The sequence below is a fragment of the Physcomitrium patens genome, chromosome 11 (assembly GCF_059467195.1).
Source record: "Physcomitrium patens ecotype Gransden chromosome 11, ASM5946719v1, whole genome shotgun sequence".
Lineage (NCBI taxonomy): Eukaryota > Viridiplantae > Streptophyta > Bryopsida > Funariales > Funariaceae > Physcomitrium > Physcomitrium patens.
Genome location: NC_143420.1, coordinates 3,680,455 through 3,704,630, shown reverse-complemented (window position 1 = coordinate 3,704,630; position 24,176 = coordinate 3,680,455). Strand labels below are relative to the sequence as shown.

General features: G+C 36.4%; 4 protein-coding genes across 15 annotated transcripts; 3 read left to right on the top strand and 1 right to left on the bottom strand.

Annotated features, from left to right (window-relative positions):
• Positions 1-883: 883 nt before the first annotated feature.
• Positions 884-3,724, top strand: LOC112288875 (putative gamma-glutamylcyclotransferase At3g02910). 3 transcript variants are annotated; one of them, XR_012218611.2, is made up of 4 exons: positions 1,698-2,295; positions 2,450-2,808; positions 3,218-3,268; positions 3,381-3,724. XR_012218611.2 is itself a non-coding variant. In XM_024533566.3 (3 exons), the coding sequence occupies exons 1-2, from the start codon at positions 1,843-1,845 to the stop codon at positions 2,768-2,770; spliced, it is 774 nt and encodes a 257-aa protein (XP_024389334.1). In that variant the 5' UTR covers positions 990-1,842; the 3' UTR covers positions 2,771-2,808; positions 2,965-3,171. The 3 variants fall into 3 exon arrangements, 2 of the variants coding, with proteins under 2 accessions (XP_073393541.1, XP_024389334.1); XM_024533566.3 differs by lacking the exons at positions 3,218-3,268; positions 3,381-3,724 and adding an exon at positions 2,965-3,171 and having other exon boundaries at positions 990-2,295; XM_073537440.2 differs by lacking the exons at positions 3,218-3,268; positions 3,381-3,724 and having other exon boundaries at positions 884-2,295; positions 2,450-3,171.
• Positions 3,725-12,090: 8,366 nt separating this feature from the next.
• LOC112288596 (leucine-rich repeat protein 1) lies at positions 12,091-15,415 on the top strand. 6 transcript variants are annotated; one of them, XM_024532926.3, is made up of 8 exons: positions 12,091-12,123; positions 13,432-13,658; positions 13,815-13,886; positions 14,145-14,202; positions 14,331-14,416; positions 14,604-14,675; positions 14,889-14,960; positions 15,139-15,415. In XM_024532926.3, the coding sequence occupies exons 2-8, from the start codon at positions 13,444-13,446 to the stop codon at positions 15,209-15,211; spliced, it is 648 nt and encodes a 215-aa protein (XP_024388694.1). In that variant the 5' UTR covers positions 12,091-12,123; positions 13,432-13,443; the 3' UTR covers positions 15,212-15,415. The 6 variants fall into 6 exon arrangements, with proteins under 6 accessions (XP_024388694.1, XP_073393370.1, XP_024388691.1 ...); XM_073537269.2 differs by having other exon boundaries at positions 13,357-13,658; XM_024532923.3 differs by lacking the exon at positions 12,091-12,123 and adding an exon at positions 12,269-12,309.
• A 316-nt stretch (positions 15,416-15,731) lies between these two features.
• Positions 15,732-19,250, bottom strand: LOC112288595 (uncharacterized). The gene is made up of 7 exons (XM_024532922.3): positions 18,638-19,250; positions 18,387-18,488; positions 17,912-18,023; positions 17,652-17,767; positions 17,218-17,415; positions 16,661-16,812; positions 15,732-16,426 (listed from the first exon to the last, which is right to left on the bottom strand). The coding sequence occupies exons 1-7, from the start codon at positions 18,889-18,891 to the stop codon at positions 16,224-16,226; spliced, it is 1,137 nt and encodes a 378-aa protein (XP_024388690.1). The 5' UTR covers positions 18,892-19,250; the 3' UTR covers positions 15,732-16,223.
• A 400-nt stretch (positions 19,251-19,650) lies between these two features.
• LOC112288986 (F-box only protein 6) lies at positions 19,651-22,921 on the top strand. Of its 5 annotated transcripts, none has more exons than XM_024533812.3 (4): positions 19,686-19,836; positions 20,050-20,096; positions 20,716-21,232; positions 21,360-22,921. In XM_024533812.3, the coding sequence occupies exons 3-4, from the start codon at positions 20,768-20,770 to the stop codon at positions 22,674-22,676; spliced, it is 1,782 nt and encodes a 593-aa protein (XP_024389580.1). In that variant the 5' UTR covers positions 19,686-19,836; positions 20,050-20,096; positions 20,716-20,767; the 3' UTR covers positions 22,677-22,921. The 5 variants fall into 5 exon arrangements, with proteins under 5 accessions (XP_024389575.1, XP_024389577.1, XP_024389579.1 ...); XM_024533810.3 differs by having other exon boundaries at positions 19,696-19,836; positions 20,660-21,232; XM_024533807.3 differs by lacking the exon at positions 20,050-20,096 and having other exon boundaries at positions 19,651-19,836; positions 20,660-21,232.
• The last annotated feature ends 1,255 nt before the right edge of the window (positions 22,922-24,176 follow it).

The window sequence follows — 24,176 nt, the reverse complement described above, 5'->3', positions numbered from 1 at the left end:
TGGACCCATTTGAATCTTCCAGCACGTTTTTGGGTGAGGAGCGGAGATGGTCCCCACTTTGGGCTTTTGTGGCAAATTGCTGCAGGGTGAAGCCAACATGTGGATTTGGATTGTGAGAATATGTGCTTTTGTTTGTTCGTTTGTCTGCTTTGTTTGTTTTGTTGTGGAAATGATATAAATTGTGTGGAATGACTTTTTGTGATGCTCTAGAGTTCTGTCTCTTCAGAACTGGGATGTTGCATCCTGGGATATTTAGAAAACCTGTTACCATCGCTCGTGTCATATAGAAATTTTGAATGGTTTTCTTTTTTTCTTTTTTTTCTTGCATGTGTTTGTGCATATGAGCATTTCGCATGCCTTTTTTTATTTATTTTTAATTTTTTTGTGAAGTTGAATTGAGAACGATGTAATATAGTGCCACTCAAACCTCAAACCGAGCCTGTGAGGGTAAGATGTCTAGAAGTTATGGTGCTATAATATGCTTTTTATAGCTGTTTAATTTGTCAAACTCGAACTGGCTTCTTTGCCACATTTAATTTTTTTTGAATATTTTCAATATATATATATATATATACTTAATTTGTCTTTGTACATACATGCATATATGCACACTCATGGTGTTAAAGATTACAAAGAACCAATCATTCCAACCTCATGAAACGAACCGCAATTGTGCACCAAAGAGTGTGAGACTCATACAAACCTCCACTGAAGACCCACCCACAAAATAACCAAAATCCATAAAAAAAAAAAAAAACACGGTTTTATTTCCAATGGAACACGGGAACGGGCGTTCCGAAAGTGGGTTCTCGGAAGAATCTCACCAAGTTCACGAAGTTACCCATATCCACGGGTCCCCCGCTTGGGCAAAGAAATAAGGGGCCAGGTCGGAGGTCCACCCAGGCAGCCCATAAAGGAAAACCCAGCCCGGCCCAGCCCGTCCCTTCTTCACGTCTTCTGCTCTTCTTCACTACTTTGCAGCCTTCACTTCGCGTACTTCTCGTCCATTGCGCGCGGCTGATTCTTGACCCCCACACGCGCCTCAGATTTGCACACACATGCTCTGGAATCCTCACAGTGCGTCTCCGCTCGGTGAACTCTCTGTGGGTTGCTGCATTGTCGTTTCCGGTGCAGGATTTGGTGCGGAACTTGGGGTGGGTGAGACGGTGGTTGCGAGGTGGCTGGTTTTTTTTTCTCGTATATCTTCTCGGGTCAGCAACGTTGCGGCCGTGAGTGAGTGAGTGGCAAGCTAGCCGGTGCATGAGTGGAGTGTGCTCCCGTAGCGCAGCGTGGTTGCTTTTTTAATGGAGTCTTGTTGAGGAGGCCTGCTTCTGCGGAGTTTTCGTGTTAGTGCTCGCCCTGGTTGGTGTTTGATTTCTGGGTGCCGCCGCAATCTGTCTTGGGAATTTCGTCTCGCGGGTATGGTTCTACGAGGAGCCTTCACGCAGTAGTTTAGTGGGTTTTGTGGTTTTGTGAGAGTTTCATCTTTGAAGTGGTTCGCGTGCAATGTAGGTGCGGGCATCGTTCTATGAACTTGCTTTTTTTCTGAGAGTTAGCATCGTCAGGTAGCTTGCGGTAGTAATCTACTCATCCTCTTTTTTCTTTCGTGTCACGTTCTATTGTCCGTCACGCAGCTCTTCGACCTCTGATTCAATGATCGTGGTGCACCATCGTGGTTTGTGCTCAAGATTTTCATTATCAGTTTTTTGTGAATGAACAAAAAATTTGATCGGTGGATATAGATTTTCTAGTCGGAGTTACCAGGGAAGGTGATATCTGTAGGAAGTAGTGCTCGGACACATTGTTGGCGTTGTGAAATAAAAAAAAATAAAGGCTATAGTCATGGTGGTCGTAGGTCCTCGCCCAATTGTTGCCTCCTCTGCTCTTCCTTCCAAAACCAAGCCCCTGCAGCAGCAATCGCAGGAGAAACATCAGCATTCCGATAGTTGTGTTGCTCACGAGTATAGCGTTGACATGCGGAAATTTAGAACTTCGAATGCAGTTGACCGCTGCTTAGCGACGGAGTTGAAGGAAGTGAAAGAGTGTGTTGGAGTGAATACTAATTCGACATCGTTGAAATGCCCTCCCATGACCTACGCTTTCGTCTATGGGACCTTGAAGAAGGGCTTTTCGAACTACTGGCTCATGGAGGATGTGTGTTCCAAAGGCCATGCCCGGTTCTTGGGCTTTGCCAGAACGAAAGAAATGTTTCCCATGGTTTGTGGACCCTATCAAGTGCCGTTCTTGATCGACATTCCGTCCTTGGGCCATCATGTCCGAGGGGAGCTTTACGAGGTTCGTTTTACAAGCCTGAAACATTTATTCCCTCCAATCGAGACCTATCTCTTTCTCAATGTTTCTCAATCCTGTGGGAGTCTGAAAGCTGATTTACTTTCTTACCTGAATGTAGAGTTTTGCTCCCATTCTGACATGTGCAGCGGGTTTTCAGGTTGATCGAATTGCAATTGAGCGCCTCGACGAGCTAGAAGGAGTCTCCAAGGGGAACTATGTCCGGCGTCCAATTGTGCTGTCGGCTCTTCAACTGCAATCTTCTGTTGAGCAGGAATCCCTATCTTCGGAGATAATTGCACAGGCGTATTTTGCAGCCCCGTCGTACGCTTCAAAGATTGCGAAGGCACCTCATATTGAGGCCTTCACTGAGAAGGAATACGCCACCTACGTGCGTAGGAAGGATAGACCCCAGAATCGCACGTTTTTGCAGCACATCGAGCACTGGATCAAGACACAGGAGATGGCCAGAAAAAATTGAAGCTTCCTCTAAAATTTTGATGTCGTGGTCTGCATCAGGTTAATCTCTGATGTTCAATGGCTAGTGTTTGGAGGAGCTTTCTTCTTCCTCTTTTCTTGTTTTTCCCTACAATTCTTACCAATCGTTTGGATAGAATAGTGGTCAGACGTTTTGCATTCTCCTTTCTCAATTGAGTATCCTTGCAACTATTACAGTAGTCATCGGTATCATCCTACTCAAAGAGGATGAAGGGGAAGAGAGATCACATGATGGGAACTCACAGGCGGGTTCACAGCAAACATGTGAAGCTTCGAAGCAGGCAAGAGCAAGTGTAAATTAATATACTGGTAGGCAATTTGGAGAACGATCCATTGGTGCAGTAACTACCGGAAACCGTAAGAAATGACAAAGAGCTTCTGAAATCTCTGTATAGTCATGGCTTGACTGAGTCAATGTTCCTGGTTTCAGATTCTACATTTGGTGTGTTCCGTGTGTAACTGCTTCATGAGCTTGGTGGTTGTAAGCTACTCAACCCCCTGACTTTCTACTGTTGCTGATAAATTTTTGAGATTGCATTACTTTGAGTCTGTTAGTAAATAACCACCATTCTGTAATTCAATCTTCTGGTCAGGTTTTCGTGCCTCACAACCTCAGATTATGCATCATTTACAGGAGCAGCATGACACTCTGGTGAGTAGGAAGAAATAGCTTTGATAAATTGTTGTACCTTTCATTTGTAGCCATCCAATTTCATAAGAATTGTACACCATGTCATGCCCTACAAGGTCATGTTCAAGGTCCACGGCTCTGCAGAACTGCCCCTGTAATGCTCTATCTTGTACCTTACAAGGGGTACAGTTCTACAGAATTGGTCCTGATGGAGCTGGACTATTCATTTATCAAAAAAAGGTGGACTGTACCATGTGATGTTTCCCCACAGCGTGCTAAATCCATTTTGATTTTTTGTGTTGAATATGTTATTCTCGTAATGTGTGCTATGTGTCTGTTTGATCTGCATTCTTAGTCAATGTTGTGAAATCCAAGTGGGTGTGCTGTCAAGGTGGTTGGAGAAGGAAGGAGGGCTTTATCTTTAAGAAACCTCAGCATTATACCCAAATTATCGTTAATATTAATAATTTCATTAGAATATGATGGGTGTTACTCTTAGCATTTTGTGTGTACTTGTGATCTTGGTTTGTTTTTTCCTTGTTAGTTTGTTTTACATCAATTCTAAGGTGATAGGTTGGTCATGTTTGGCTTCATCAGTTTCGCATGTCAACTCTGTTTTGCTTCGATGCCTCACAAACATCTAGTATCACCTGTGGAAGTTTCATTTTGTTTTGGAGGTATTTTTGTTTGATTGCTTTGTAAGATTTAATTTAACTTTGTTTTGCTCTGCTGCCTCATGAAATTCATTGTTGACTTTATTTTGTTTCACTTTGCTGTGTTGACAAGATAATGGAACAGTGATTTGAGTCTGATCAGCTTCTTGAAAATCCAAACTTGATCAATCATAGTTAGCCTTGTTAATTTAACCTTCACCTTGACCTAGGACTCCATTTTATTGCTAATATAATGGAACTTTGTTCCATCTTTGTGGTCCTTGGTACATTTCCTAACTCCAAGAGTGCTTTGTGATTCTTGAATCAACCTCAATTTACTATCATTCAACTTCTTGACTTGATCTTGACTGGCACTTGGGAATTGAAATTGCAATGTATCCAATGTTGCAACTTGTGGTATTATAATGTGGTTACTTGCATGTGTTTATTTCTAAGTATGTAATCATATGAAAAACCTTCAAATGTATTATTAAGTAATACCATTCTTTAAATATATGTAGTTCAAAAAACAAATACCAAAATTTTATTACAAAAAACATTTTTGTTTAATGTTGTTTATAAATGATTTTTGATTATTTAAATAAATAAATATTTATATATTTATATAACCAAAATTTGCAAAATTTATGGTTTTTATAAATTACAATAAATAACATTTGTGTTTTGGTATTATGTGTATTTGCATATGTATATTATGTAATAATTACAAAAAATATCCCTATATTCTTCTATTATTTCAAAAATATCACTATTGTTAAGATGAATATGGGAACAAATATTTTCATTTGTTATTGTTCCAAGTTTAACTCTCACACTCCTTGATCTCTCCTACACCATCTTTCCTACATCATGGTTTCCCACTTAGTCTCTCAACTTCAAATAGGCTCTTTACAAGTTAAGTGGTTATGCCCACGTCAGTCACACTGACTACACTTACACATGTTCACACTCACTCACACTTGTCTTTATATAACACACTTTTCTTGTAGAAAATTTTAGTAATAACGTTTTCGTATGGCATGATTTGCAATCTGGGAATACACTAGGTATCTAGCTGTAGAGAGTGTAGCTTAAACCTTTATATGAATCTTGTCTTAGCTTCCAAAACTCTTTTATTTTGCATAAAACTCAAAATATAACAAAATCCCTTTAAAACATATTTTTCTTGCAAAATGTTTTCTTTTTTTAAACTTTAGAAATTCATAATTCTTGATCTAACCGTTCAATTTGTCTAAAATTTATAGGATAGGTAGAATTCACCCTTAAGTTTTATCACAAAAAAACCCAACTATAAATTAATTTCCGAACTTTTGAAATCTAAGAAACCCTAGTAGACGCTCTAAACCCTAATTTACAAGCACCTGAACACTATTTTCTTAATATCTCAAGAATCCAATACTCAAATGTCATAAAACTTATGTAAAAAGTTTACTAACATGAATTTACACATTTCCTCAAATTCTAAGCCAATACCTTGTCAAATTGCTCAAGATATAGTTCAAGACACAACCATTAGTAAATTGGGTCACTTACTACTCTTAGATTGCATGTGCTGACTTCAAAATCCAATAACTCCTTTATTCCAACTTAGAATCTAGCAAGCAATATATGAAAAGTATAGCTGCAAAAGTGCTCTCTCCAATCGCGGATGCCGATCCTCAATTGTTGTATGTACGTGTGCGTTATGCCAAAAAGAATGACAATAGCTCCCAATTCAACACCTTAACTTTGAGTGCTTGTATCTCCTTTATATAAACTCCAAACCATACAAAATTTGCACCAAAACCATAGCCAAAAACCTAAACTTGCTAACCTTAGCCTTCAAAAGTCGAATGGCCCTGAAAAACTAACCTTAATCTCTAATATGGCCTCAGGCAGCCTCCTCAAAGCCTGTTGGTCATGATTTTTGACCAATAGGAATGGAGATTTTCATCATTCATCTCCATTCATCTATATTGGTGCCCTAATTACTCTCTTTGCTACCAAAACCCTTCTTCAATCCTTCTTCTTATAAGATTTACACAATTTATGCTCTAAACACCAAATAAAAGAACCAAAATAAGTTTTTAAATGTCACCAATGTCTAACAAAGGTGACTCTAAATATTTAGAAGTTACTATCAACGAAAACAAATCTTAAAAGCCACTATCAAAAGGAAATTAAAGTTTTACAAATTCTATAGTAATCTTTTTAAACAACCTCTCCTCAAGGTAATAATCAAATTATATTCTACAACCAACTAAAATCTATTAACATGGCTCTCACCATGTTACTTAATAAATTATATATTAAGTACATAATTACATTATTTTCATATAATAGCAGAACCACAACATGACAACGTCATCTCTAATCTCTCTATAGACTTGAAGCTTATCATATTGACCACTAATTAGACTAACTTAACAAATTTAGAGGTAGGCAATCAAAGTGTTACACGTGTGAATCAATATGGTCACTACTCATTAATGTAGATATATTTGATATTTTCAAAATATATTAGTATTTTTGATATTGTAAAAGAATATTGGAATATTTTAAATATTTCTTCAAATAATAAATTATGTCTCTTATGATCATGTAATAGTTAATTATATATTTACTTATTTATTTATGTGTAGAATATATAATAGTATAAAATACAAAGGTTTAGAAATTATATTATTAGACTCAATTCTAGATAATACTAGTGATTTTGAAGATGCTACACATAGAGATAAGAATTTTATTAAAGGTCAAAAAGTTGAAAAAATATATATTAACAAAATAATCAAAAGATAATTTATTTTAAAAATTAACATTTAATATATTATAAAAAAATAATTATATTTCTAAGAATAGTTATTAAAGTTAAAAGATTGAATAATTCTTCATAATATGATTTTTTGTAACAATTAAAAAAAATCTTGAATAAACCAAAAATTACTAAAATTTATAAATATTATCTAAAATATTAATTTTAATATGAGTTTTGAATTAAAGGTGGATAATGTAAATACTTATATTAATGCAAAAGACATAAAATTATTCTTTAAGCTATACAAGAATAAAACTATTACTATAAAATAATATGCTATATATATATATATATTTAAGTTTACTCCAAAATAAATTATATAATTTTATAATTATTATTTATGAAAAATAATTTTGAAATTATTTTTTTTAAAAATTATATATTGATTTTATAATTATAATATCTAATTTTAATCAAGATGACATGTATGGATTAAATTGTCATTGATGTATAATATTATAGATATGTTTTTAAATATCAACTTTCCTTGTTTATAATTGTCCTTGCCATAGTTTCTTAATAATGTTTAAAGAGCATCCATTCTATTACTTTGGCAAGATGTAATATATTTAAAGCAAGTATTATTTATTCATGGATTAGATAGTTGGATGGAGTCTATTCAAGGAATACCCAACTTTAAAAAAATCAAGAAATAGGTGGCTAGATAGACTCTATCTAACTTTAAAAAAAATTATTACACCTCAAATCCTATCATATCAATAATGCTTGATATAGTTATTAGACCAAACTTTTAAAAGACCATAAGCAATTAAAGTAAGGGCCACAACTAAATTGTGCAAAAATGAATTATTGTTAGTTATCAACATAGATAAGATAGGAAGTAATTCAATCAGATAATTTTTGTACTATTTTTTTGTTAAATATAAATAAAAATATTTATCTATTTATTATTTACAAGTTTTCTATTTAGAACACTAACTAAAGTGCTATATTTTTAAGGCTATTAAAATAAATTTTAAAATTTCTATGTAATTATAATATAATTTCTAGATTAAAATATCTCAAGAAAAAAAATGTTATATTCTTTTAATTTAGTTTACAAAGTTAGCGATAAAGTACTAAATTTATATAAATATTGTATAATAAATAGTTAATAAATTTTATATTCTGATTAATGTAAATTAATATTTTAATAAAATATTAAATTTAAATCTCTCAACTATCTTATTTAATTTAATAAAAAATTACATATATATTTATACACACAAAAATAATATATGTATTATTATGATTTATTTATTCTAAGTATTGTGTTTTATTAGCATCTTAAAAATCTTTTTTTGTAACTTATAAGTTATAATAATAAATTTTAAAATATAGTAATTAAAGTTTTATATTCTAAAACATGCATATTTGATATTTACCATTGAGTTATTTACTTTCATTAATTTTTAAATTATCAAATTTTGAATTTGAATATAAAAAATATAGATATTAGATAATTTGTGTTTTGAAGAATGAAAATTGATAATGCTACACCCCTAATTGGTACTGCTACGCCCCATGTGACCTCTACACAACTTAAATTAACTGATAAAACATGTTTATACCCTTAGAGTGCATTTGAAAACTCAATATTTATACTAGTAATCACTTCAAAAAAGAATAATTTTAGATATAAGAATTATGTGTTTTTAGCAGCCAAAGTTAAATATTAAAAAACAAAACAAAATATTCATATATATATATATATATATATATATATAGAAACAAATTGATTTTTTTTTTTTTTTAATATTCACTCTCTTATTCTCAACCACCATCCTTTCTTGAAGCAAAGAAATGAAAAATTGAGCAAAATAAAGAGGTATATTATTAGCTAGTTATGTACACAAAGATTACATAAGATGTAGCTAAATCAATTGGATATATAATGTTAATTATTCTCTAAAGAATCATTGCACTATTTTAAACCATTTTTTTGTTTTTATTGAAATTTTAGTCGATGTTTTAGAAATGATATGATCCAAATATTATTTTGTTGTACTATTATGTACATTTCTTAATATAAATATAAACTTATTTAAATTAAAAATATATATGTTCTACAAATATATTACTATGAAAATTTATTTTAACTGTTCTATCTCTCTCTCTCTCTCTCTCTATATATATATATATATATATACATACATATTGAGAATGTATATTTAAGAATAAATATATAAATTTAAAAATTTATAATAGAGAAATATTTTTCCAATTTATAAATAAATTATTTAAATTCTCCATTAATTATCTTATATATTTGTTTTATTATTTTATAACTCTAAAACACCATGAATTAAGAAAATTGTAAGTTACAAAATTATTAGTATTGTATTATAAAGTTGAATATTTTAAGATTTTTTATGTGATTATATTTTTTATTTTTAAAAATATAATAAATTTCTAAAAAATAAAAATAAAATATTTTTAAAATTTTATTATATAATTATATTTATATTATAAGAAATTAGTAAAATTAATTTTTTAAAAATATATTCCTAATAATATATATATATAATTTTTTTCTTAAACCTTATTGTTTATTGTAATTAATAAAGTAAAATTTGAAATATTTATACATTAATCTTCAACATAATTACTTAAATCATAACATAAAATATAAAAATAAATCTTAATTTGATAAAAATTATGATTTTTAATAATTTGTGATTATATATATATATATATATATATATATATATATATATATTAGTTAAATTATTTATAGAATAAACCTAAGTAGGTTTAAAATATGCCTTTTATATTTTCTATTAATATCTGATTATTTAGAATATATTATTTAGTTTAAAAAATATCTAAAAATTATACAATGAAGAAACAAAATATGTCGGTGATCTAATATTAATTAATATATTTTTGTTTTGATAAATGTTTTTAAGAATTAATATAACTAGCATACTTAAATAAAATCTAAGTAAATGTATCTTCAATAACAGTAATTTTTTTATAAATAGAAATTTGGATTTAACTTTTTACTGTTAACAAGTTTTTAACATATAATAATTTATTTTTTAAAATCCCTAAATTGTACTCGAATTAGATAAGATATATATATATATATATATATATATAGAGAGAGAGAGAGAGAGAGAGAGAGAGAGATAAGCATATTTTGCAACCAACCATATTGAAATTTTTTATTGTTTCCAATTACTTTGTTAAAAGTATTAAAAAAAAGAATATATTAAACATCTTTTAATCTAAATTTGTTATAAGCTCATAAATAATAATAGTGTTTTGTAGCAGTCTAGTCATATAATTCTAAATACCATTTGATTATTCACTATTTGAATTCTAGACTTTACATTTCTTGGGTTCAACTAAGAGTACTAAAACTTGAATTAATTTTAATCTTATTCTAATTTTATTATAAAAGTACTTTAGTTTTATATGCAATTTTTTTTTATTGATATCATTAATTTTTTAAATATTTTATAGATTTATTAATTTATTAGAATCAATTATGATTTATGTTGCTAACAAAAAAAATCATACTAATCCTTAATCTTCAAATCTTAATATTATTTAATCTTAAAATAATATAATTATTAAATAATACTTAAAAATAAAAAGATGCAAAAGGAAGTAGGTTATTTATTAATTTGTAATAAAACCAAAGTCAATCCTTATTCACAAAACAACACATAAATTAATGATTTTGTTTTATTAACATTTTAGAAAATTGTTGAATAAGAGCAATTGTAATATATAGGCCATTAATTCTAATATAGGATGTTATCTTACTTATACTCTATCAAGTAAAATAGGATACATATTTGTACTAATAAAAATAGGGAAATGATAAAGCCATCAAAAGTTTTAATAAATTGATCCACATGCCCCGTGCCCAGTCATTCCCCTATTCCTTTGTTTCCAACCATTGCCCCTGTTCTCAAAATTTCCAAGCTCCCACCCTTGTCCTTAGCAATGATTGGGAATGGAGAATAGCTGGGATTAGGGATGGGGGCTTCAAGGGTGTAATGATGCTTAAGATAGAGTGGATCACTTTAGTAAAAATTTATGTTACTTTATCATTTTCTTAAAGATATATAAGGATATTATTAGACTTTAATAAATTTAAGTCTTGTACATTAAAATAAAATAGAATAAAATTTATTTTCTCTTTTGATGAAGGTGTGCATATGCTACTTGAAGCACAATTAATATATGACAAGTAAGACAATATCCTCCACAAGAAGGGCCAACAATGTGTGTGCATCCAATTTACAAATCTTTTATTCTTAAGATATAGAATAAATACATTATAACTTTTTGTCGTAACTTTTTGTGGTAAATTTTTGTTGTCCTTGTTACCAACGAATACATTATATGTATATATATATATATATATATATATATATCTTTTCTTTTATATCTTCCAATAATTATAAAAAAAATTCAAAAAAACTTAGGTTAAACAATATATTATCAAATATAAACCTCATGTTATGTAAAGCTCCGCCTCCTTGCTTGTCCTTCAATCTTTCTTCAAGCTGTTATTTTAATTTGACATTGGATGATTTATCATTAAAATTTACACCAATTTTTATTTTAACAATTCATAGTACATATTCACTTGATTTGTCATTTACAAAAAAAAATGCATAGTCATTGCACAAATCCACAAGGCCAAAGGGGACATACAAGAGGTGGACCCACACTTGACAATATGTCACTCTACTCCAAGTGTATAATCCCCTCCTTTCATTCAAAATCTTCGACATCTTTCCTCCCAATCACTTCATTTGCTACCCCATATTTCATTTCATTCGTCATCAGCAGATGAATGAAACACAATCCATCCAAAACTCCTTCCGTCCGTCGGACGACGCCGAAGCCGCTGCGAATAGACGCCGAAGGCCGCGAGAGGCCATTCAAAGCGGCGGAGGAAGCATTCAACGGCGACACATGCCGTTCTGACAACGAGGCATGGAGCGTCTCTGACTCCTGACAATTCCGCCACAAGCTTCAAGAGATCGCCCGCGATTCTCCCTGTCAATCGCTCTCTCTTTCAGTTGCCTTTTTGTCTAATTCGGGCAGCCTGCAGGTGGGATCGCAATTCCATGACACTGGGTTAGGTGGGGGCCATGCAATTCCGAGGCCCTCTGATTGTGGTGGTGGTGCTGTACATTTGAGCGCGAGCCTTGACTGGGAATGACGCAAAATTTGATGGCGATTATTGCCACCTTAATGGCGAGATCAAGGTCGTGGTTAAGTCTTTCACACTCCTCTTCCTCCTCCTCCTGCTACGCTACGCCGTACCTTACCCCAGCGCTGTAGGTGTACTGTGCTCACGCTTGTGTGTTAGAAAAACCAGAGTCTCGCATTCACTGCAGAGTTCGGAAACCTCGCCGGACTGCTTTTGCTGCTCGCCGATGGCTAATGTGGTTGTAAGCTTCGATACCCATGTCTCTCGTTCCTGTACAGCTATGTTGGTGCTGTAGCTCCCGGAGCCAACCCTGTGCTTCTGTGTTTGTGCCTGGGAGTCAGCCTTCTCTGGCCCCTTGTTGGTGTTTCTGAGCGGTGAGAAGCTTGTTGATGTTCTGATCGATCTTGGACAATGTCCCTTGAGTATCTGTGATTTGGGTATGGCGTTTGAAGCGGTGTTTTTGTGGTCGTTGTTTTGGGGTTTCTTGGAGAGTTTTCGGTAGTGGGTAGAAGTTGTTTCTGAAATTGTTGCCGTTCTTATTCTGTGATGCTCATTGTCTCATCGCATTGCTGCTGATGTCTTCGAACCTGCAAAAATACACTCAATTTCGTTCAGATTTGAGGGTAGGCTCTCTCCGCGACCTTGGATCCGGAAAGCCACACCCGGCTTCATCTAGGTCGTGGGCTTGGGTCTACGGGTTGGTTGCCCTCTTTAGAACCCTCCCGGTTCCTCTAAATCCTGAAAGCTTTCTTTTCAAATACTTTGAATTAATGTGATTTTCTCTGGGCACCATTGGGAGCAGTAAAGAAGTGTTCGACCCGAAGCCTCTCTTTCTGTTGGTTTACTGCCTTAAAGCTTGGGTGGTCTCGCTCTCAGACACTAGTGTGTAATGCCCTTGTCACAGTCGTAGTAAAGTTCCAAGGTTTCTGAATATTTGTTTGAGGAACCTCATTTTGAGATGTCTGAGTATATGACCATCTGTATGTTGGCCATACGTTCTTGGTGCTTGTTAGCATGTATGCACACGCTTCTCACAGTCGGCTTTCTACCTTGTGTACATAGTTAGAGGAGTGATGTAGTTTGGATGAATCACTGGGATCTGGTCGAATGGCAACAAATGGCTCTAGGGTCACATACGACGGATGGCTGTTGCTCATGTCTTTCACCTGCCATCCCAGTAATGTGAAGAGTAATATAAATAGCAGAAGGAACAGAAAAAGATCTGAATCCAAACATTATGCAAGTTTGATCAACTTCTTGTGAACTGCTTGTTTGACTGATCCTACAGATTTAAAGCATTGGATACTTGATTTTTCGGGGTGCTCCTGCTGAGGATCACTAACAGCTCATTCGAATGTCTTAGGCTGCACGAAGGATGGAGAAATCAAAGGAAGGATCGGTTTTATTTGCACTGTTGGTAGCTGCGCTTCTACCGACAGCACTTTCAAACTCGGAAGGTGATTCGCTGTACGCATTGCGCCGGAGCTTGACTGATCCGTCGAATGTATTACAAAGCTGGGATCCCACCTTGGTCAATCCTTGTACCTGGTTCCATGTTACATGTGACAGCCAGAATCGAGTCATCCGAGTGTAATTACCCCACATTCAACTGTCGTTGATATGTCTTCAAGAAAGCAACCACTTCGTTGCGTTTGCAGTATTGAATAATGTTTAGAATTTTATGATTTCATAAATCAAATTTAATCGTATTGTTTTGACTTTGTTGGTCTTTATTTGCTTGTACAGGGATCTTGGAAATGCTCGCCTGTCTGGGTCGTTGGTTCCTGAACTTGGAGACCTCCAGCACCTGCAGTACCTGTAAGAGTTTAAACATTGTTGCATAATTTACTTGTAAGATTGGTTATTTTCGACTTATTCCACACTCCCGCAAATTGAAAGTCCGTTCGAGCATGAGTGAGTTTCATGCTCAAATTTGGCATAGACTTGGACTCCATCTGAAGAGAGCTCGTCGCAACTCTTTTTCCCCTTAGCCAATCGGAATGTCAGAAGAGATAACAGTAATGGGAAAACCAGTGGTAGGTGCTGATACTTCCTGAAATCTCATGCCGTGGTCAGGGAATTGTACAAGAACAACCTCACTGGTCACATTCCTTCGGAATTTGGAAAGTTGAAGGTGAGTGCTATTTTGACTTTCAGGATCATTTTTTCAATTAATTCTCGATCTTTACTTCAGTCAACGTTAATAATAATAATGTGAAAAGAGCGACTGACCATTTTGGATGGATTCTTGATATTTTGAAGTCACTTGTGAGCTTAGACTTGTACCACAACAATTTCACTGGCTCCATCCCTCGATCTCTCGGAAAGATCTCTAATCTGGCATTTCTGTGAGTTGATTACTCTCATCTTTAGTGTAGGAAGTCGTGGTTTGTGAATCTTTTTGAGAGGGTGAGCTCGATAACAAGTACTAATTGATTGAAAAGATGGATTACTTTTGTTGCTGAATATTGAAATCCTGGTGCTAGTATATCTCCATAAGTTCCTAACTAGATGTTAAATTTTCTCTGGCTACAGACGTCTAAACAGCAACCATCTGACAGGACGTATTCCACGTGAATTGACGTCAATTACTACACTCAAAGCTGTGTAAGCCTATCGGACGATCCTGTAGTCAGCGCTAAGGTCAAGGTCTAAGGTTTCTAGTTTAGCCAGCCTAAAATAGCGCTAGAAAGCTTCGTTGCTTAAGTGAGAGCTTTGGCATGATAATGGACATGTTTGTTGCACAGAATATTTTCTCGTGGTGCTTTGTAAAATGAAGATTTGAGCTGATCGACTCTTTGTGTGGAATACGGGTTACAGTGATATGTCAAACAATGACTTATGCGGCACCATTCCAGTTACGGGCTCTTTCAGTCACCTTCAAGCCAAAAGGTGAGTTCTCAATTTAAACAAAAGTTAATCTCCGCTTGGCTCTTGAAACCCTATTCGGTGCCACTTCCCTTGAATCTGTGAAAATTCATGTACGTTCTCTCGAAATAGTTTAGTTTAGAGGTGTATCAAGTCAGTTCTTTCTGACTGAAGAAATGCTTTCGAATGGTTGTGGATGCAGCTTTGAAAACAATCCTCGTCTCAATGGACCTGAACTTGAAGGCTTCGTTCCTTACGAAATGTCTTGTCACTGAAAACCTCGTTTCAATTGTCTACGATGTGAGGGAGCTTTTTGGTTCAGTTGATGGATCGCTTTTCTTAAAGGGTGGATCGCTTTAGTGAGGAAAGAGTACTATTTTTAGCTTGATAACAAGACTGCAGTAGCCAACCTAGAGCAGTCCCAATATTGCATCTGGAGCACTTGGAAGAAACAAAGAAAATTCTGATCCTTCGCAAAATATCCAGTCTCAATGCTTGATTAAGACAACTTGAATGAGTAATAAGTAGGACGTCTACTACTTTGAGTTAAATTTCAATGAACTGTTACAGATAAGTGTAAAAGTGTTTATGTCAATTGTAAGTTTCATACATGCGAAAAGTGTTTTACCTCAACACATAAGTTCATTTGTCTTAAAATTGTCCCAATTCTGAGTCCAAATTTTCAAAACTAACATCAGAACTTGACTAATCCCTAATATCCCGCATTAACAGTTTGAACTTGATAAGAAGTCTTTGACTGTATATGTCACAAGACTAATGCAGGTTTCAACTATATTGTGTTCATCATGTATCATGTTATGGTCAAGTTGGAAGGGGAAAAGCACAGAGTGCCACAATGAGATATGTCTATACTTGGCATACATCGCCAATGGGCCAAAGGTAAAGCTAGGGCTAGACAAATTCTGTCACACCATGTTAACCACGCCACTTCTGTCATACTAAGTAAGATTGTTGAGAGGAGGCTGTAAACCCCGTCCACAAAACCATCTTCACAAACCACACTCTATCTTGTCTTCACACTCCCATCTAGAAACGATCATCCTACGGCACCTCAGATACAGTATCCACTGTTTGGTGCATCGGTATTTACAACGCCGTGAGATCAGTGGGCCGCAGAATATCACTGCAGAAGTCTGCATGTCCCCACTGTAAGCCGAAGGACTTCCAGGTCCTGAAGCTTGCAGAGGTTGTACTTGTTTAGCTGATTCAAAGCATGACCACGTTCAAGCTCTTAACCAAGTTGCTTCGTCACCTAAAAACCGTAGACTAAGAGCTGAGTGATAAAGAACGTACTTCACTCACACTGAAGAACTCAGGTTTTGAAGTCCCAACTACTTGGAATATAAGCCGAGTCTCTGATCTAACTGTAGTTTGCATGCAAGAATCCTGTAATGACTTCCTATTTGGGAAGTTGAAATTCACAGCTCGGTAATCACGAAGAGTAACCAGAATCTGAACCTTCGGTGTTCCTGTCAGAATTTGAGTTTTCGGTTAGATAGTGGATGATATATCAATGTCCTAAACCGTAGAGAGTTGGATACCAAAAGTCTTCAGCAGTAAAGCATCAGAATGGAAAATTTTAAAAAACCTCTCAATGAAATCAAGGATGATGGATTTGTTAATTTTAAGACTAACACTAATCGAAAATCTTTACAAGCCAAGTTTGAATGAGCCATGAAATTAAACAAAATGCCAAGACGCACCGAATAGTTGGTTGATCCAGCCTTGTCGATGGGTCATGTCCATTCGGCTGACAGCCGAACGCTTAACAGATGATAAAATTCTAGTGTCACATGACCGACCCTTGAATCCCTGGAACTCCCCAACAACAATCTTCCCATCTTCAAGCTCCAGCCTGTACGGTTAAAATAGTGTACTGTTTTACTTCTCATCCTTCAAGAAATGCAGGGCTCAACGAATAAACATCATGCACAATAGACCTTGAAGTACAGAAGGAATTGAAGACAGAAAACCAATAAACTGCCTTTCTCTTGAAAATAGAAGAATCTAAGTATCCACACATAATTCAGTGTGCAATAGCTACAACAGACAGTAAGTTTGCAACAAAATTAATGCTCAAACCTGGTGATCCATCCAAACTTAGTAGCAGAAGCACATTTAGGTTGATGTATCTTGATATTTTGGTAGTTGAGTTGAGTAGCAATTGAAATGACATCAATAAACGTTTAAGGTAAGCGAAACATGAAACACATGATTCATACCAGATCAAACGCATGTGTGAATCAGGGAAAATGCGTACCTATCCCATGTGGGAGCAGTACTCAATATATAATGAAGCTGCTTTCTCTCTTGTTCCGACAATGTCTCCTCCACCTTTTCGCTGCTGAGTGCATTCCTCAGCCATCCTGAATCTTTCTGAACTAAATTAATATTATAAAAATGTTCCCATTGATCTGCCGAAATCACTTCGCGCTGCATGATTATGGCTTGCTCCGGCCTATTAATGCAACACACCACGCAAAAAATCAGTCTTTCATTCCACAAACCTACTCATTTTCAGGAACTAAGCTCAACTAAAGATTATTCAAACTTGGACCTCCGCTGACGATCAATAAAGCTCCCTGCGTATACATTGGTCTGACCTAAAATGCAGGGAGAATACTATTGCTTCTGATGCCAGTGTACGTGATCAATTGACAGCTCTAGCACATTAAGGTACAGACTGTTCCATACCTGCATTGCCGATTCAAAAGAAACACTTTTGGCTGCAGAAATCCATGAGGTAAAGCGACTCCTCTTCTTTCAAGATAAGTCTCCAGCAGATCAACGCGGTACTTCAAATCCTCCATCTGCAAGGGATGCCTCAGAGAGATTGCGCTTGGCATAATAGAACAGACACAAAAAATTATCTATACATTATGTTGAATAAAAAGCCGGCTTCCATTAAAAATATTTCATATCTAAACGCAAAGGATTGAGAATGTCAATCATACCAAATTTGAATGCACTACAGTTGAACCATCACTACGAATCTGCACCCAGCTCCCGTCACCATTAAGATGAATAGACCCTGACCAATTCTTCACCTCAAGAACGAACAGGTCCCTGTTGCACAAAATGCAAGTTTGATATGACTTTTCATTCTAAAAATCAGTCCTACAAGAAAGCAAAGCAAGGAGTATACCTATAAAAAAAGCATAAAGAAGCATTCAAGTAAAATCTCATGCGGTACATAAAACTGTTACACAGATAACACATATTGCATATCTGGTAGAAATGAAATATGGCTCAAAAGTAAGTGCCAAGTTAAGTAATTTAGATACCAAACCCACAGAATCGGCAATGAATATATCATCAATGTTGTACACGTTACAGTAGCAACCTCATGCTGCTGGAATTGTCGGTCGAGTATTTAGGGTTACTTTCTTTGCATTCAGTGCGATTCTCATTGCGTTGTTGCATACTGACCTTTTCGTCAAAAGAACTATATCAACCTCACGACGTCCCCGGTGTCCAGGATCTGGAATACGCAGTGACTGGTAAACCTCAACGCCAGGAATCCCTTGAAATCTGCTCAGAAACATGACAAGGATCTATTTCAGCAACTTATAAGCATCAGGATCATCTGCATCTTTACAAATTATATACAGCATTCTCTGTACGAATCGCAAACACAAGCGCCTCTATGATCATCAAAGGATTTGGAAAAGAAGACGTACAACTCCGCAACCCTGAGCTCGGCAAGTCGGCCAGCGCGATTGGTTTCACTATTTTCGCCATTGTCCAGCTCACGAATATAAGCTGGGGCGAAGTTGTGCACAATGGACCGGAATTGGCGATACAAAGCAAGAACAGCAGCCGTTGCAGCGCTGAAGAGGCCCACCCGCACCGCTACTACTACGGTGCTACATGATCTTGAGCGCCCATGGTGACGATGATGATGCTGACTACGATCATGACACCGTCCAGACATTCTTCTCGACCTTCTTGCCTCACACTCCTTAAATCCAACCTCGTACTTATATTCCTCTCGCTATGGGTGTACTACATCTAATATGATCCTTTTCAGCAGAATTCATTCATGTTCTTACAGCTCAATCTCCTATCAAAATTCATATCCGTGGAATAAACACGGTGTGCCCAACTTCTTCAACCCAAATTCCACTCCAGAAATTGACTTCAATCCACCTCAACTCCACCCAAATCCATCTCCCCGTCCCGCAATAAACTTTGTTGATTCCCGTTCCCCACCTCCCACATCCCACGCTGACAGTACCAAAAGACGTCTGAAATTTAATCAATCTCACCAGCGAATTCTCCTCCACTCCGAAAGACCACTCTGCAATTGCATGACGCAAAATTTCTCGCTTATCTTAAGCCTAGAAATCGGCAGCAACCGCGATTCTGCCCTCGGAACCACGCCGCAACTTGCCACCCAAGTCGACGAGCAAGCTAAGCTCTCTTTCCATGAAAGCCTGCTTCACCGCCGGATCACCCCCCCCTCGGGAACACGTTTTCGCCCGGTGTTTCCACGGTGCGGTCATAGGGCCGCCATTGGTTCCGCCCGTCTGCGGCCACCGGTTTTTTCCAAACCAGAGGTTGATATCCATACACGTATTGATATATATATATATATATATATATGTGCATGTGTGAAACAGGCATAAAGCGGATATTAACGAGGGTATCAAGAGAATATGGGAGGGCATAGGACAACCTTGGAATGAGAAGGGTGCTGGAGTTGCGGGATTTGGTAAGACCTTGTGCAGCGGGATCGCGAGCAAGGATCGTATTCAGCCAATTTTTCTGGTGCGGAATTGCTGTGCAACGGTGTCGATTTCTTCTGGAGATATGAAGTTTTGAGGTTGCTGCTGTGCGGAAGACGCTCGCAGTTCGGAGTGCGGATATGCAGACCTCGGTATGGTCTCGAATGCCGAGATAATTTCATTCGGCAATGTTTCGGGGACTTGCTAGATATGTAGAGTGGTCGATAAATCCTGTCAGGATTTGATGCTTTATTAATCTGTGGCCATTTTAAAGTAGCGTCATCTTGCAACTCCATTTGGTCGTTTGTTTTGTAATAAATGTCTCCTAGTTGAGTGAGTGTTGATTCAAATTGGTCGTAAAACAGGTGTGTGAGATTAGAAGCACGTCTATTTTGAATCTTGGCGATTGCTGGTGAGAACTATTGCACGTTCTGTGTGATGGCCTTGGTATGAGGTCGCAATTTCTTTGCAGAGCGTCATGTATCTGAGCTATGCCTGTAATGTTTTTGGTAGTTTTTGTGTCATGCGGAGTATTTAGAGCAGTCCACATTAGCACTGGATGGGCAGATTTGTAGAATTCTTCGCTGACGGATTATGATATCCCTGTGTTGCTGTTGTATTTCAATTATTAAGGATTGAGCTTTCTTTTCCAGTAACTTTGCACTTTCTCCAAGATTTGATGCTGGTGGTCTTGTTAGGTATTACAGCGATTCCTTAGCGTTGAATAGGTTGCGCATTTGTTGACCCGCTTTGAGTTGTGAAGGACGAAGTAGAAAATTCATACTTGTGAAGCAGGTTGATGACATTGTTTTCATTGACTTGTGGTAACTTTAAAATCATCAAATATAGTCAAACTCTTTAAGCTCACGAGATTTGTAGTATATATTGATGAATGAAACATTTCTTGCAGCCGAATGGTATTGTTCTGACAAGATCGCATCAGGTTTTTCATTTTTCATGTTGCTCTGGAAATAGGTCTGATTGTCTTAGCAAGGCGTGATATTGACTCCATAAAACCCTCCGGCATGTAGAAGCTTTTATCTCCAAAAAAATCCTCTGAAGGACGTCGGAGAGGTCTTAGTGATGGATGGAGCAGATTCACAGGCGATTGGAAGCAGCTCACAGCTTCCATGTAAACCTGAGGCGATTTTGATAGACAAGGACGTTGGCAGAGAAGATTTTGAAAATTCTGAATTCCAACGGGATAATTGTGAGGATGGAGACAACAAAGTGGAGACTAAAACTGAGAGTGAAGACTATGAGTATAGAGTTGTAGCCGGTGTTACTTGCCTCGTCAAACGTGTTCGGACAAGCAGAATCTTGGAAGGGGGACCGTTAAGTTGTCAAGTCTCAAGAAACAATTCCAGTGACGTCACCACAGGAGAATGTTCAACAAGCTTAAGAGTTGATACTTTGACAAGTGATGTACGGACTGACGAAGACACCTCACGGCTTCCACACGATAGAAGGCTTTTTCGACTTGAGAGAAATGAAGACGGTGTAGAAAGTGTTGAAACTTTTGAAGATGCAAGTGTCGTGGTCAGACAGGTATTTGTATATCAGAAATGGACATCTATTTGTTTTATGAAGGGATAACTAGCTGTTGTTGCTTTTATAAATTGTGGAGGACCTCATTTGTATAGAAAGTTGATGAATTTCTGTTACTTCATTTCAGAATGTGATATCAAAGGCGCCTGGCTATGGGTTACTGTCAGAAGATTTTGTCTGTGAAATCAGCAATGAGAAAGTTGGACCATGTTCTCAAGACTCTTCGGCTCGGCCAACTTCTCAATCACAACTTGGAGCTGCAGAAGTTTTCGAAGAAGACAAAGACGGTCAAGTAGTTTTCGAGAGGAACTTGAGCTTTGGAAATCGAGAGAGCGACCCAGAGATGGATGAAAATATATGGCAATCTCTTCCTGAAGATGTAGCGGATAAAATTTTGCTGTGGCTTCCCGTGGCAAGTTGTGCACGCTTCCGGCCTGTCTGTAAAAGGTGGCTTAATTTGATGAAATCTGAAGGGTTCTTTCAGATGCATTCCCAGAATGCTGCGCATGAGACCTGGATTCTCTCCTTTGCAGATCGATCGCCAGATCTAAAACATGAAGACAAGTACGAGGGACAAATTTTTGACCCCGTTAGCAACAGAACATTCAAACTTGAGTTCCCAAGTCTTCCTGAAGGCAGTGTACCTGTTGCCGCAGCTGGAGGTCTTGTATGTTTCTGTCGTGACTTAAACGACAGCGGGGAAGATGGCGTGTGTTTCTATGTTTGTAACCCTATAACAAAAGCGTGGAAGATAATACCAAGTCCATGCTCACGAGTTTCTATTGTAACTCTGGTTGTTGATACTGAAGCGAGTTTTATGAGCTACAAGCTTTACGTGGTTTGTGAGGCTTCAGAAGTTCGATGGCTTTGGATGGGAGTGCTTGACCACTCGACGAAGGAGTACGACTCCAAGTTGAACCGCTGGATAGATGTAGGAGATGTTCACAGCAGTGAACAGTTCAGAGGTCAGAGTGTTTTTAATCACGGAAAGGTCCACCTTCTATCCTCGGAATTCGTGCATGCTCTTGATGTACAAGAAGGCAACTGGATGATGATGAGTGTACCTGCGTATGCTTCGTGTGCAAGCCTTCTTGAGCGAGAAGGTCGACTTTTGGTGGTGGGTGACATAGTAAATCATAACGTATTTCATCTTCCGGGCATGAAAAGTTATGTAGGAATTGCGATTTGGGAGTATGATCCGGTTTACAAAGACTGGAACGAAGTAACACGAATGCCTGAGGCCATGGTGGAAAATTTCTCCTATTCTTCGTTTTCTTGTGTTATCGTAGGGGATCTTGTATACCTTTTTTCTAGGCGTTATATCACACCGCAAATTGTTGTATATTCCTTTTCTCAGCAATTGTGGTCTCAGGTAGCTGACTGGTGTGAGGGGATTCCATTCAAGGTGTTCACTTTCAATCCAAGACTGGATAGTTGCGCATGAGTAATTAGTCAGCTGTGAGGTCGTTTGGAGATGCGGGGCATTTATGGAAAAATTGTAAGATTGAGATTCAATGAGCATATTTTTCTGCAGGCTCCAATTGGCATGTCTTTCTTTTGAGGTGGTAGAAGCCCTTTGGTTCTTCGTCTGGGCTAGGAATGCCAGCCGGTGGTCACCCGCGTGGATGGTTGTCTTCCTTTGTATTATCTGTAAATTCAATATTGAGCAACTGCCTTGCTGTTTAAGGATTTTGGAGTATCGTAGGAAGCTTTAAAGATTGGGGTTTCTAAGCCATTGTTTGTTTGATTTTTTTTAATACTTTACATTGTAAAGATATTTGGATTGTGTAGTAAAGATATTTCGGAAGGCCTTGCCTCGTGCGGCGATGTCAATCTGTAAAGGCTATTGTCATATCGCCCTGCCACATTACTGCAGTAAACGTCGTTGACAACTACAATCAGATCTCTGGCTTTATAAACCCGTGTTACCCAGCAGAGTAGCTAGTTACGAGCATAGTTTCATGTTTTTCTATCTTGTGTTTATCTCCCCATAGTAACTTTCAAACCATGAGTGCTTTGGTAGTGTATTTGTTTGGAATAATTGAAATTTCAGAGGGTTTGAGAGTGGACCATAGTAACTTTCAAACCATGAGTGCTTTGGTAGTGTATTTGTTTGGAATAGTTGAAATCCCAGAGGGTTTGAGAGTAGACCATGCCAACCTCTTGTTTAAGGCAACAATCTTCATTGTGCCAAAGGCTTTCCCAAATTTACCATTGGTTGAATAATTTGTTGGGAAGGCCCATTTTCTTCTTAGAATTGAATTGAGCAACATTGGCCTTGGATTGATGGAAACCTAGAGCTATGATGAATCACCTTTTGTTATTTGTTATTAGAGTTGTACTTTTATTGGATCAATTCAATTATTTAATCCATTAGTTTGATTCTTAGATTCCAAAATATTAAACCTGTACAATTTGATCATCATTCTAGTTAGAAATTTCCTTATAGCAAGATTAAAACTTGTATTGGGATTTCTTTAGGACATTAAGATTAAAATTTGAATAAAATGATTGAATTTCCTTGTAATAATTATTTGAACGAAATGACACAAATGACTTCAATTGATCTTATTAAAAATAGCACAAATCTATTTTCAATGCCAACAACAACAATTTTACATGTTCCACTTGATATTCTATGAAGAAACACAAATGATTGCCTAATTGTATTTCTAATAGACAAGGTTATGAATATGAAGATGTAAGATTGTAGGATAATGATGTATACAATGTCAATCAAGAAGAAGGCTTGCTTTTAGAATATTCTTGCAACATTTGATGTTTGTTTATTCATAACCTAAATTTCTTTTTCAAAGTTGGTGCCAACATTTTAAAATGAGATACAGATCACCTCAACAAGTTTGTTATAAATGTTATCCATATGGGGACAAATCCTCACAACTTATATTTAAACAATGACTAGATTATCTTTAAAAGAAAGTAG